This window comes from Aethalodelphis obliquidens, unplaced genomic scaffold, assembly GCF_003676395.1.
Source record: "Aethalodelphis obliquidens isolate GAN/ISIS:26980383/991018 unplaced genomic scaffold, ASM367639v1 scaffold4, whole genome shotgun sequence".
Taxonomy (NCBI): domain Eukaryota; kingdom Metazoa; phylum Chordata; class Mammalia; order Artiodactyla; family Delphinidae; genus Aethalodelphis; species Aethalodelphis obliquidens.
In genome coordinates, this window is record NW_020837948.1 from 65,061,697 (window position 1) to 65,076,223 (window position 14,527).

Here is a 14,527-nt window from a genome sequence, read left to right on the forward strand (position 1 = left end):
AAGTATTTCTATAAGAATGAATTTTCTGACATTTGTTATCTTATTCTTTGTTCAGGCAATGATTTTTCAAAAGCTACGCTGACACTCCCCTGCCCATATGGACAGTCTGTAACCACACTGAAGTGGTAATAATAGCAATTAGGGAGTTTGCTCACTATTAAAGCTTTTAGTTCAGATATTTGAGAACACTGCCCTAAGTTTGGAAGTACATTTTCTTGTAAACAAAAAGGATCATTATATCATTTATCATTTAAAAATTTTAAAGAACCTGAAACAGGTTTTGGTCAATGCTTTTGAATTTTCTAACCTTTACACCCACATCATTATTTATAACTTGCTGATCTTCATGTGGTTTCAAATCTTTTCCAGAGTCTTCATTAGTCTCTTCATCTTTTAATCTATGTACAATGGTTTGAACAGTTTTAACCATATTCTTAAGCTCATCTGGGTATGGTGTTGGATATCTCTTTAAATTTCCCTCCTAGAGAAATAAAATAAGCACAATTTAAAATACAGATAAATATTTCTTTTTTTAAACATTTTTATTGGAGTATAGTTGATTTACAATGTTGTGTTAGTTTCAGGTGTACAGCAAAGTGAATCAGTTATACATACACATATACCCACTCTTTTTTAGATTCCTCTTTTCCCATATAGGCCATTACAGAGTACTGACTAGAGTTTCCTGTGCTATACAGTAGGTCCTTATTAGTTATCCACAGATAAATATTTCTAATGTCAATCTCAAAATTTAATCTATAATCCATCTTAATTACATTGCTCATAGGGGTAACTGTGAAGACAGATGATAGGCCTTTGAAAGCATTTTAGACTCAATAAAAGTATGGTTTTTATCGATAATCGAAAACTTCACAGTTACAGATTTCAATGTTTTAAAAGCTTTTTTTTTAGTAGACTTAAATATATTCCATTTGGAGATATATGGTGTGGATATTGCCAACACCACCTCTTGGCTTTGAAACAGATATACGTTTTCCAGCTAGATGTTTATGCAAACATACATAAAATTCCTAGATTATTATGACTTATGTGCTGGGAACCACACACTTCTAAGGTTAATCTAATTATCATTTTCTGGGATTCAGTTAGTTTTATTATATAAGGGGAAAAAATTACATCCATAAGTAACTAGGAAATGTGTATTTGCTACTTCTATCACTGCAACACAGTCTAACAAAGAAACAAAATGTTCATATCAAAGAGTTCTTTATCCCTATAATATATATAAATAAATCACTAAAGAAAGGAAAGGGGGAAATAATAACCTGTTTTTCTCTTATATTTATACACACTATGAAATTTGGCTTTTAATTGCATAATTTTATATTGTTCTCGAATACTTTCACATGATAAATGTATTGGATTAATAAAATTTCAAGTGCCTTGAGGGTAAAATAGCACAGATTAGCTATATAGTACCCAATAAATATCAGCAGACCTGTTCAAAATTTGAAGGAAAAAAGAATAGACTCACTCTAGGAGGTGCTTCCCTTTCATCTTTGTCTTCATCACATTCAAATGCCACTTGAGCCCGCTGTTTTCTCTGTTCCTCCCACAATGAAGGATTAAAACTTTCATTATCTGATATGAACATAACTAGAGAAAAACAAACAAAACCCCACTGTATTTTACTATAATTATGAAAAACTATTACTTGCTCATAATTTTCTTTATGAGGTATGTTCATTAAGATAAATCAAGACCAGTCAATGTCAGCAGCTATAAATGCTACACTAACAACTAGGCTGTGTTTCCAACATTTCTTCACAATATCAATGACATATCTTTTCTTCCTTAAAGCTGATTTGTCTTGTTTTGTTACCAGAAGGATTCCTGAAGAGAATATAACAATTAAGACACTATAGATATGTGATTGTGTGCAGTTCCCTACAAAAAGTAACATGGTAATATATAAATTATTTCATCCAGGTTCTGGCATTCAGAAACCTTCCTAATTCCAACATTGTTCATTATGTACTGGGGGAGGGGTGTTAAGTCAGAAAGAGGGAAATATTTTGGTAAAAAATGACTACCCCGATGGCATGTAAGTACATCTTTGCATGAAACATTATATATAGCTTTACTACGTAAATAAAGTAATTACAAGATATTCTCTATCAAAACTAAGGAAAATTGAAAATTTAACATAAACTCAATACTTACATATCCTGCTATCTGATATTAATATTAAAGATGTGACAACTGTCACATCTTTTTGCTTATTAGGCAACTAAAAAAAGCTTAAAAATTAATCCACCTATTATATATCACCTTATAGAAGTTTGTGTAGTACAAAATAAAACCACAACTTATTTTCTGCCCATTAGAAGAAAACAACAAAAGGGATTAAAAGCACCTAAAATTAGTTAATATAAAAACTGAAATTCCTGGAATACCCAAATATGGTCAGTTTGATTATTTATGCAAAACTAGCCATAATTATCATTTATTTTTAGCCCTTATTTTGGGCTTCTTAACCTTCTTTAATCTCATATCCAAAGTAAGAATGCCATGAAACCAAATACTAACAACAGGAATAAAGCTTTGAGATGCACCTTTTTCTTTGTTTTCATTACTTGACTCAAAACTTTAATTGCTTTGTGTTGTTGCTTAATATTACATGAATTAGAGTGTTTGCTCTTGTTTGTTTGTCCAACGTGGTTCAAACTCCTGGGAAACCCTATTGACATACTTTTTGTGGTATACTTGGAAAGGCAAGCAGAGTCAACAGTTTCCAACAAAGTCTATTTCCAGGATCGAGAAGATTTCTCCTCCCACCTCAGGCTTTTTTGTTACCAGAAGGATTCCTGAAGAGAATCTAACAATTAAAACACTATAGATATGTGATTTTGTGCAGTTCCCTCAGTTCCCTACAAAAAGTAACATGGTAATATATAAATTATTTCATTCAAGGTTTGGCATTCGGAAATAATCTTCCAAATACCAATACTGTTCATTATGTACTGGGGGTGGGGATGGGGGTTAAGACTCCACCAGCCTAGCCCAGAAATCTCTAAGAGTTTTAGATTACATCAAAGCAATTTTACACCAGAATTTTTTCAGAACCCCAAAGGAAACTTTTACCATGCCTCTCACTCCTGTCAACTTCTGGTCACCTACACTTTCTACCCTTTAGTGTAAATCTCACATCTTTTGCGATTCAGGGCATCAGGTAGTAACATCACTTTTTCTGCATTTCAGATGCCACTAGATCTGATCACACTGGCATATTCATTGAGGACTCTAGTATTTGCCTAAAGTGTTTCTCTCTACCTACGACCTGCCAAAATCCTGAATGATGAAAATGTGCGATGAACCCACCTCAACCCTATAATTTCAAAATTCCTCGATGCCCTCAATTCCAATGTCCATCTGCATTTCACCCATGTGATTCACAATCACGGTAATACTCAAGACCTTAGCTTCTGTAATACTTTTCTACCTCCCTGACCACTACACTTGTCCTGCTAAATCATTCAATTCCTTATTATTGCTGGTAAACATCAAGTTCCTTAACCTCATTTCTTTTTCTTCCTGTAAAAGCACTCTAGGTTTTATTTCCTTCTCTATTCACCTTAGATTTCATGATATATTATTTGCACCATTCTCACCTTTCTTGCCCCCTTTTCATACCTATGCAATAAGTCTGTAACGTGGTACTTCAATCACCTACCTTCTTTGCCCTGGAATTTAACCAGAGAAAAATGACATAACCTTGTTGCTTAGAACCACTGCAAATTTATGGTATTCCCTCTTCCTTGGTCCATCTTCAATGCTGCTCAGGAATTCTATTTATTCTAAGTCAGTCTGCTCTGCCACTCCAAATCACTACCACTTCCCTCAAATGCCCTTCCCCCAGTCTTTAGAGGCAATTTTCTCTTTGACTTCACTGAGAAAATAAATGCAATGAAAACTCTCAGACTGATATTGCTCCCCGATACCTTGTTTCCCTCAGTTATAAATTTATTGTTAGGTGGATCCATACTTCGCCTTTTTCCTGTTTAAGACTGATTCTTCTAACTAGGCTCAAGATACCATGCCTTTCTTTCAAATTTATTCATCATTATCCCCTTCTTACATCATAAGCTTCTTGAAAGCAAGGATTTAAGATCTTAAATACTCAGATCTGAGACTTCCCTGGCAGTCCAGTGGTTAAGACTCCACGCTCCCAATGCAGGGGGCGCAGGTTTGATCCCTGGTCGGGGAGCTAAGATCCCACATGCCATGTGGCACAGCCAAGAACAACAACAAAGACCAAAAACTTAGATCTAACACAATGCCTAGCACATAGGTGGTAATAAAAATGGAATGAACTAAATGTGAAGCATCTACTCTCGAAGTATTAAAAAATTCCACCTCAAGGACATTGTTTTCTGACTCATCTATTTCTTAGAGACACTGTAATAAAGGAAAAAGCTTTTCTTGCAGTTGAAAGGAAATTCACCTGCCTGACCATACCAAATGTAGTTTCTGATTCAGTATTATAAGTATACTACTTACAGTGCTCTCCTTATAATACCCATAGTGAAATACTTTAAAAAACACATGAACTCTAAAAGGACTCAGAATATTATAAACTTATACTTTCCTGTTGAAGCCTCTCCCACACTAAAATGCATCTAACAAAATCAAAGGAGTCATTTAAGGAAACATATGGTATACACATACTTCTAAATTCAACTATCTATAATGCTGAGATATTGCCTCTTTTTCCCATTTTCAGAGAACTTCATTAACCAATTCTCCAAATTTTCTTCAAATTAGTAAAAGTCTTTGAGACTTAAAATTCACTTTACACCTTTGTTGTAATTTGTATTTATTTTTTAAAAGAAAAGAGATTCTTAAATTCCTACCATCCTCAGTCCTTGGCTGCTGAGGGAACATGTAGTTAGTAAGCACCATTTTCTGGGTCTCTGAATCAGTCTCTTTTTGAAGAGGTATCAGGGGTTTGGACTAGGGAAAGAAAATAAATGTTTAGTTTTCAATAATCCTAAAGCAAATACATATCCAGCAATACCTCTGAATAAGTACTCACCATTTTTTCTATAAAGTATCAATGTGTAGGTTACCCCCAAAAATGTTTTTAACATACATAATAAAACTTTAAGATTTGAAACAATATACAAATCTAAAAAATAAAATTTAGCTTTTAATACAAAGCAAACTCATACTGTATTGCAATTACCACTGATCACCAATACAGTTTTAAAAGTTCTCATATATTAAGTACATCCAGAGTCCAATAATTACTTATCATAGTGATTTTAATAACGCCAAAAACTAAGCCTTTCCATTTTATATTATTTTGCCCCTTCTAGTATTCCCCTTTGGGAAGATGCTTTTGTAGAAATGATTTAGAAGGTTTAGTCTAGTTATCTGCAGGTTTATTTTAGCTGAAAACAGAGTACTTAAACACTAAGTTGTAACCTCTTTTCTGCCCTGTGTCTCCTTTCTCCATTAAAGATACAAGTTACTAAGTGGCAGAACTAGAAAACCCAATTATTTTGGACCTCATTTTTCCTTACGACTCTTTTCCTAACTGGTTATTGTTTTCAATTTACTTCTTAATATAACTCATACTTTTTTGCCAGCCTACTGACCTAACATCCTATCAATCCAAGCCTCGGCTAACTCCAGACAAGCAGGAACTACCAAATCCTCCCCTCACCTGCCAACCTATCAATTAATTCTTTGGACTTACTCTTGTGAAAACCGTGCAGCTAGTTAATGCCATCCTATAATCTTACTCCCATTCAAACATTTTCTCTGTGCCCCTATCCTTCTTCTACAGTAGAGATACTGCCCTGCATCTCAAACATCTTCACTGAAAACTTTCCTTGACCTCCTCAGATAATGAAAATGGTAGATCTACTCCTTTCCCAAGGACAGCACTTCCCTGAAGCCTTCTCAGATACAGGTTGCTTCTTCTCCCACACCTCATTAAACTCTAGTTCAGGTGGTAGAGTTAGTGTTTACAAATGCTATGAGATCATTACTCCTCTCTCAATTATAAACACCTCTTCTTTTGAGGGAGATCAAACCCTGCCCCAACCATTCTAGCTCCTTTCCTAAGATCCACTGACCTCCTGATAGTATCCAACTATTTCTGACTCTTTTATGCCAAATCTTTCCACAGTAATGGGTAATTCCACAGATATAAAATGTAGATGACATAGCCATACTTTTAGCCCAGTGATTTCTCAGTAGATGAAGAGTGGGTTGGAACGAGGAAAGAAGTCTACTTAGATAGACACAATAATCTGGGAGGGAGTTCCCTGGTGGCCTAGTGGTTAGGATGCCGGGCTTTCACTGCCATGGCCTGGGTTCAATCTCTAGTCGGGGAACTGAGATCCTGCAAGTCACGCGGCATAGCCAAAAAAAAAAAAGAAAAAAAAAAGAACATCACTAAATATAACTACATAGGTAAATATAAAAGTTAAAAAAAACAAAAATTATCTGGGAAGGGGAATTCCCTGGCAGTCCAGTGGTTAGGGCTCCAGGTTCGATCCCTGGAACCTGGATCCAGGGATAGTTGGGGAACTATGATCCTGCATGCCATGCGGCACGGCCAAAATAAATAAATAAATTTTTAAAAAATTAAATAAATAAATAAATAAATTAATTAAAAAAAGAATGGTAAATTCTATGTTTTAAAAAAAAAAAAAAAAAAAGAATGGGGCTTCCCTGGTGGCACAGTGGTTGAGAGTCCGCCTGCTGATGCAGGGGACACGGGTTTGTGCCTCGGTCTGGGAAGAACCCACATGCCGTGGAGCGGCTGGGCCCGTGAGCCATGGCCGCAGAGCCTGCGCGTCCGGAGCCTGTGCTCCGCAACGGGAGAGGCCACAACAGTGAGAGGCCCGCGTACTGCAAAAAAAAAGAACTGCTAAGAGTTTGGAAACTGCGACATTCTAAGAGTTTTACCGTGTAGATTATTAGCCCTCCCTCTCACAAACTTCATACCCAGGATCCCTTCAAGAACGTTAAGAATCCCTGCCAGAGCTTTTGATTCCATCAGCTTCCATTCCAGTTATCCATCACTCTCTAGTATCCTTAATCTCATTCTCCATAGAGCCTCCTTCCAACAACCTATAAACATGCTCTTATCTTGTGCCTAGCTACCAATTTATGTTCCACTCCTGTTCTTTCTTATCCAATCTTCTTAAAAGACTAATCAACATTCATATGTCTCCATTCTCTCATTTATTTATTCCTTAAACTACTTCAATCTGGTATTTGACATATACTTCTAAAACTGCATTAGCTATAGTCAAGATAAGTTGGCAAGATAGGTATAACTTGCCAAAATATAATGGATATTTTTCAGACTTCATTTGAATGAACCTCTCATCGGCATTTATCCTGTTGCAACTCCTTCCTTTAGGCCAGTTGCTTCACCCTTAACGTAAAAACACCATCATATAGTTTTCCTTGTAAAGAGCAGCCATAGAGGTATGGCCACTCTTTCTAAGCCTATTAACCCGCCTGCCACTTAAATGTTAGTATTCCTCAGGATTAATCCATCCCTAACATATAAAAATATAATCTGACAATAACCCCTTTTGACAAAATAATAAAAAGCTATGAAACCACTTTCAAGAAAAAGTGATTAAGATGATGGACTGAACACACATCTCATGCTACAAGTCTTTTAAATACATTTTACAAATGAAAGGAATATATCTATAATAGTACTGGGGAAAAATCATGCCTTCAGGAGCAATTTTGAGAACCCCTGGAGGTTAAAAATTTAAAAAGTGGAAAAACCAAGAGCACAGAAACCACAGCCTAAAACAAGGCGATGGGTGTGGGTGCGGGCGGGGCTGGGGGTGGTACAAGGCCACCTGAACTGTTCTATGCGTGCCTACCTGGATACACCAAAGGTACTTCAAACTCAATAAACCTAACCAGAACTTCACATCTTCCCATAAACAGATTTCTTTCTCTTGTGGTTCTCTATCTTGGTTATGGTAACAATATCCACCTAGTCACTCAAGCCACATCTCTGAGGCTCATCTTTGCTTTTACTTTCTTCTCACATACATGCATTCCTCACATGTTCCACTGATGTGACCTTTTAAGTTATGCCCTAAATAGACAGTATTTTCCTGGGCCCTGTTATCATTACTCTACTTCAGCCAACACTTTCTGTTGCCTTGAGTATGGCAATGCCCTCCAATAGGTCTTCTCTGGCCTTCCCGCTTGGCACCACCTCCTGCTAAATCCATCTTTCATAATGCAGCCTGCAAAGCCTTTCTAATGTATCAGTCTGATCATGCCACTTGCCTGCTCATATGTTACACAGCTTTCTTATCTCCTGTAGTAGGGTTGACATGTAATCCCAGGACCACTTCTCTTAAACTGATAACATATATGAATAACTGACCATGACAATAATGACCAAACATCCAGGTTGCCTGGGACATTCCCATTTTACACCTGCTATTCTGACACTTATCAAAGAGGCCCCTTTCACTAACAAGTATCCTAAAATAGACAATAAATTAGTCACCCTAATCACAACAATTTTCCACTGAGCCTGAATATGACCTTAGAATCCATTAAAAAAATCATAATTTATCAAAGTTGACATGCAAGATTAAAAAAATCTATTTGCCATCCTTGAAATATAATGTGAGTTCCTTTGTATGGCATATGTGATCCTCCATGACCTGATCTGTGTCCACCTCTGTGGCCTCACATCCCACTCTTCCATCTCACAAGTTATGCTCTAGTTATAAAACCACTTGTAGAGGTACTGAATATACTACACTGCTTCACTAATAAGTGCTTAGGCTCATGATATTCCTTCTAACCAGAACACTCTTCCCCTTTCTTTAATCCTATTACTCTTTTTTTTTTTGAAAGGAGCTGTAAGTTATTTTATTTTTTAAATAAATTTATTTATTTTTGGCTGCGTTGGGTCTTCGTTGCTGCACGTGGGCTTTCTCTAGCTGTGATGAGCGGGGACTACTCTTCGTTGCGGTGTGCAGGCTTCTCATTGCGGTGGCTTCTCTTTGTTGCAGAGCACGGGCTCTAGGCACGTGGGCTCAGTAGTTGTGGCTCACGGGCTCTAGAGCGCATGGGCTTAGTTGCTCAGTAGTTGTGGTGCACGGGCTTAGTTGCTCCACAGCATGTGGGATCTTCCTGGATCAGGGCTCAAACCCGTGTCCCCCTGCATTGGCAGGCAGATTCTTAACCTCAGTGCCATGAGGGAAGTCCCAGCATGGCTCACTCTTAATTTCATTTGAGAATCTGCTTTACTGTTCCCTTCTTCAGACAGATACTTCCTAAATCACTCTATCTAAAATAGGATGTTTACTCCAACCCTGCTATCAGGGTTCCAATAGCAGGGTTGTTCCAATGCCTATCAAACTTTATTTTTCTCTGTAGTTCTGAAACATTATTATGTAGTTACTTATTTGTCTCTGTCTCCCATGAGAATGTAAACTCAATGAGAATGTAAGAAGATTCTATTTGCTTCATCAGTATAACTCCAGCTCCCAGAGCTGTAAGCTTTCAATAAATTTGTCAAAGGGAAGTCCAAGGAACAAGTCTAAATTCCTTAGAAATACTTCTTCAAGGTTTGTCAAAGTGCTTGATTAGAAGCATTAACAATCAAATTTATACAGATATAAGCCACAGAGAGTCTCTATAAAAATGTTAAAAAGTTAGGGAGAATTCTGTCCTAATCTATCTTTTTACAGATACAGAAGTTAGACAAGCCCCAAAGGACTTACCGTTCATGAATCTACACATATTTCACAAAAAATTATCTGTATCTAAGTATTTTCCAGTATTTTCCTTATACATGTGTCTTTACATGTGTACCAGATTAGAACTGCTGTTAAATAATCCTAAGTAAATTAGAATGCATAATCATATAGAATAACTGGAATTCTATCAATTTACAAAATCAGAATGTCTACCTGATTATCTGAGAGCCACATAGCAGTCAATTGCTGTAGCTTTGTAAAGCTAAAGGGCAAATTTTTTAATCTGTGGGAAAAAATACAAACAAAAATTAAACTTTAAAAATGAGAAATGTTAAAATGAGAGCTAGATCTAATGGTCTTCTAAACAATGTTATATTATTGCATATGAAAATAGGAGAAAAACATTTAATTCAGGAGAAAACCCAGTATAGGTCTTTGAACAGGATATAAGACAAAATACTATTCAGTTTTATAAGAATTAATTTTAAAAATATAATTCTTCAATTGAATCAATTTTACTGGGGGAAGAAATGGATAATCTAATAACCTCAAAAAAAATTATCTGCCAAGAAAAACTAGCAACTATCCCTACCTTACTGCAAAGGCAAGGACAAATTAAACAATATCTCATAAAATTGCTTTGGATGTTTTACTTGCCTTTACAGAGAACAAACTGTTATAGGAACCACTCTGAGTAAGAGCTTGTTATAAATACTGCACTCTTTTTATTTCATTGTGACCCAGCACTTTCATACTCAAGAAGACTATTTTAACACTATAATGAGTAAAAACAAAGTAATAGCAATACTCAGTAGAATGCTAAATTGGAACAGCACCCTACTTAAACCTTCTGTCTTATGCCTATCTATTCTATGCCTAACTTTCAAGGAACCTAGGGCATCTAGGTCTCTAGAAACCTAGGGTGCTGGAACTTAGGGATCTAGTTTTAGGGGACAAAGTAAGGGCTGAAACAAGGATTTAATTTTAAAAGGGATTTAATTTTAATGATTTAATTTTCAACCACACTGGATAGCTATAATTAATAATTTAAAAGGAGGGGCAGGGACAGTAGTTCTTCTTAAATAAAATGGAACAGTCTAAATACCCTAACTAGTCAGAAAACTGAGTTTACATTAAAGCTCTATCTTACAAGCTATGTGAATCACCTTAAATCTGAGTCTTAATTTTCTCCTCCATAAAATGGGAATACCCATTTATTATTTTATAGGGCTGTTTTGAATACTTTGTAAGATACTACAAAAGCAAAATGTAAAAATGCCGTTACAATGTTCTTTTATCACTATTAGTATCTTTACATCAGAAAAAATTATGGACAATCTGTTAACTTAAACACTGTTCCAGTTTGTGATCTATTTTGCTCTATACCTTGGCTGTGTTGTCCAAAATTATTTGAGTGGGTGTCTAATCACACCTTTGCCCAGATTAATACAAGCAGTAGATTAGATTAAAAGCTGCTTTGTTCAACAGCAGTATTAAGGTGAAGATCTGACTTTAGAAATAAAAATGGCTACTATAAGGAGATAATTAAGACTATATAGCTAAGGTCAACATAAAATGAACTGTGACAAATAACCACAGTACGATAATTAACATCAGGTAAAATTAAATCATTCTTTCAAATGAAAATTCTACACAAAAAACCAAAAATATATATGAAAAGAAAAACATGCATTAGATTTTCTAACACATATAATGAAATTTTAATTTCATCCAATAGATGTCTTCTACAAACCAAATGATGAATTACATTGTTACAAACCTATTGTCACTCAAATTAATGACTTTTAATTTTTGCATATCACCCATTTCCTCTGGAAGTGTCTCAAGTTTATTGGAATGGAGAAACAGCACAGTTATATTTTTCCAGCTTCCAATCTGAAAGAGAAACAGACTTGTGGATCAAAACTTCACCTACTGCTTAACAGACATTAAGTAAAGTATCATTTTCAAAAGTTATAAAAAATACTCTTCTCATTTATAAAAGGAATTATATTTTCCCTTTTCAATTATTAACTTCCATGTATGAAGAAAAGTATTTAGGTATCTCTTGAAAATCAATATAGCTAATTATTATTCAGAAAATAAATAACTTAGTTACAAAATTATTTCTGAAAATAAAGAAAACCACACTGGATAGCTATAATTAATAATTAGAAATACAAAAATTCAAAATAAATTTTAAATACAGTACCTCTGGGGGTAACTGTTGTAAGTAATTATGATCTGCAGCAAACGTTCTTATATTAGTAAGCTGCCCAATAGATGAAGGCAAAGCTTCAAGTTCATTGAAGCTACAATCCAGTTCTTCTATTGACACTAACCTTTAATTAAAAGAGAAAGCACATATTTTAACAAAAGATTTCCTGTATATCATTCAAAACTTAAGAACATATGACTATTTGAACTTGACTTTAACAAACGTAGAGAAAATCTACTTCCACTACAGTTCACCTATAAAAAAATCAGCCTGTCTTCATTATAAATAAACCCAACCTGCCACCAACTGCTTATTTAAATGTTTTTGGAATCTCCTTTAGGTGTTAACAATTATCTGAAAACAATATATGGCATGCTGAACCGAAAGAAAAATCTTCTAGTTCTATTAATACACAAAAATCTTACCCTCCTATAGAGTCTGGCAGATACATTAACTGATTTTCATCTATTTTAAGAGTTGTTACATTCTTCAATGAACCTATTGAGGGAAGAAATAATATACAATTTTCCATCTTGAACTAGAATCAAGTCAACCAACAGTCAATGTGAGCACATATTACATTTGACATGAATCATAAAGAACTTTTAAAAACCAACATATCTAAAAAAGATACCACCCCAACCCCACCAATTCTCTATTCCCTCACCCTGTATTTACAATTTTCACATACATACTACCTCTTAACAGTAGTGTATATTTATCGATTTAACCCTCACTAAAATGTAAGCTTCATAAAAGTATGTACTTTTTGTCTCCCTTTGCTAACTGTGGTAGCCATGCTCCTTAAAACAATGCCGTGATGGCACAGTGAAGATACACAATACAAACTTATGGTATCAATGGATTAAAGAAGTGGTACTATGACCATAGTTTTCTTAAGTGTATAACAAACTATTTTACATATTGTACATATACTAAATACTAAAACAATAAAAACGGAGTTTAATTTAAAATTAAAAGTGTTGAATAAATTATGGTAGAGCTTGCAAAATGAAACCTGAGCTAAAACAGTTATGTAATTCAATTGAAAAATATGTTAAAATAATTCTGATTTTTATATTTAAACAACATGAAGATGCCAAGATTTAAGTTTTTGGTTCTTTAAGATAATTCAATTTCCTTGATGCATCATCAGACACACAATTACACAAACACAGTTGACCCTTGAACAACACAGGTTTAAAGTGCACGGATCCACTTACATGCAGATTTTTTTCAATAGTAAATACTACAGTACTACATGACCCACAGTTGGTTGAACACATGGATGCAGAACCATGGATAGGGAGGAAATGAATGCAGATACAAAGGTGCAACTATACATTATATGAGATTTTCCCACTGCGCAGAGGGTTGGCCCCCTAACCATCGTTGTTCAAGGGTTAACTGCATAGATTTTCGTAGGATTTTGCTTATCTGGCTGTCTTCTTTTGAGTCTAAAATGTAGTTAAGATTGAAAAAAGTTACTAGATAATGGCCACGATCAAGAGTTAAACCAAATTTGGGTAAATTAAACTCTTTTAAAGAATTTAAACTTTATTGCAGTGATAAAAATGACATTTCCTTAAAGTAAAGAAAAACAGTAATGTCAACAAAAGAGTAAACTGTATAACTGATCGCATCAGAAAAAAATTCAAATAAGATCTATGACTTCAGAGAACAGTAAAACTATCTCATAACAAATAAAATTTGATATATGGAAGGTCTGAATCAAACAATGGCATTAAGTTTCTCATATTTTATATTAGCAAACATTAATTACATGATTTAGAGAGCAATACAAACCAACAGTCTCAGGCAGTTGTTGAAGTGAATTGCTTGATAATAGGAGGTCTTGAAGGTTTTCACATGCTGAAATTCCTTCTTCAACCATTTCAATATTATTTTTAGAAACATCCAAATATGTGAGCTGTTTCAAGCTACCGATAAACTGTAAGTAAAAAAAAAAAGGAAATCTAATGACTCCATCAACAGTAAGTGGTGAAAAGTTTAGATAATAAATCTAATGCCAAGTTATAATTTAAAATTAAGTATTTATATGAAAGGATTCATAATTTTTTTTAATGCTATTAGTAAAGTATTCAGTAATAAAGCTAAGAGCTCCTACTAATGTTAGCCCAGCAGAGTGACAACAGACATATACTTTTCTTTGGGAACTTAGCTGCCCATCATTTGAAAGGGGAAGAGCAAATATGGGGATTCGTATGGCTTTAGTTCTGAGAATGAACACAATGTCAGCTGCTAAGAAACTACATGGAAAATAGCTTACTTCGACAATTCCCTGGGCAAAATGAAATAAGATATAAAGTCAACTGCAACCGCTAGGAAGGACACACTCCATGGCATTAAAAGAGAGTGACAGTTGACCCTTAACAACACAGGTTTGAACTTCACAAATCTATTTACACATGGATGTTTTTCAACAGTAAATACTACAATACCATACTATTTGTGGTTGGTTCAATCTGTGGATGTAGAACCGCAGATCCAGAAGAGGAACCCCATAACAATGAAGGAATCTTGGATAGGGAGGGCTGACTATAAGTTATACACA

General features: G+C 34.9%; 1 protein-coding gene across 13 annotated transcripts in view; it reads right to left on the reverse strand.

Annotated features, from left to right (window-relative positions):
• ERBIN (erbb2 interacting protein) overlaps positions 1-14,527 on the reverse strand; it is a 109,546-nt gene that overhangs the window by 25,663 nt on the left and 69,356 nt on the right. For 11 of the 13 annotated variants that reach the window (XM_027100983.1, XM_027100984.1, XM_027100975.1 and 8 more), the window contains 8 exons: positions 13,759-13,903; positions 12,378-12,450; positions 11,947-12,076; positions 11,515-11,630; positions 9,948-10,017; positions 4,875-4,974; positions 1,496-1,617; positions 308-481 (listed from right to left, as the gene is read on the reverse strand). In XM_027100983.1, the coding sequence (XP_026956784.1) occupies positions 308-481; positions 1,496-1,617; positions 4,875-4,974; positions 9,948-10,017; positions 11,515-11,630; positions 11,947-12,076; positions 12,378-12,450; positions 13,759-13,903 (930 nt within the window). The remainder of the gene's footprint in view (positions 1-307; positions 482-1,495; positions 1,618-4,874; positions 4,975-9,947; positions 10,018-11,514; positions 11,631-11,946; positions 12,077-12,377; positions 12,451-13,758; positions 13,904-14,527) is intronic. The other 2 variants (XM_027100978.1, XM_027100973.1) reach the window with 1 other exon arrangement.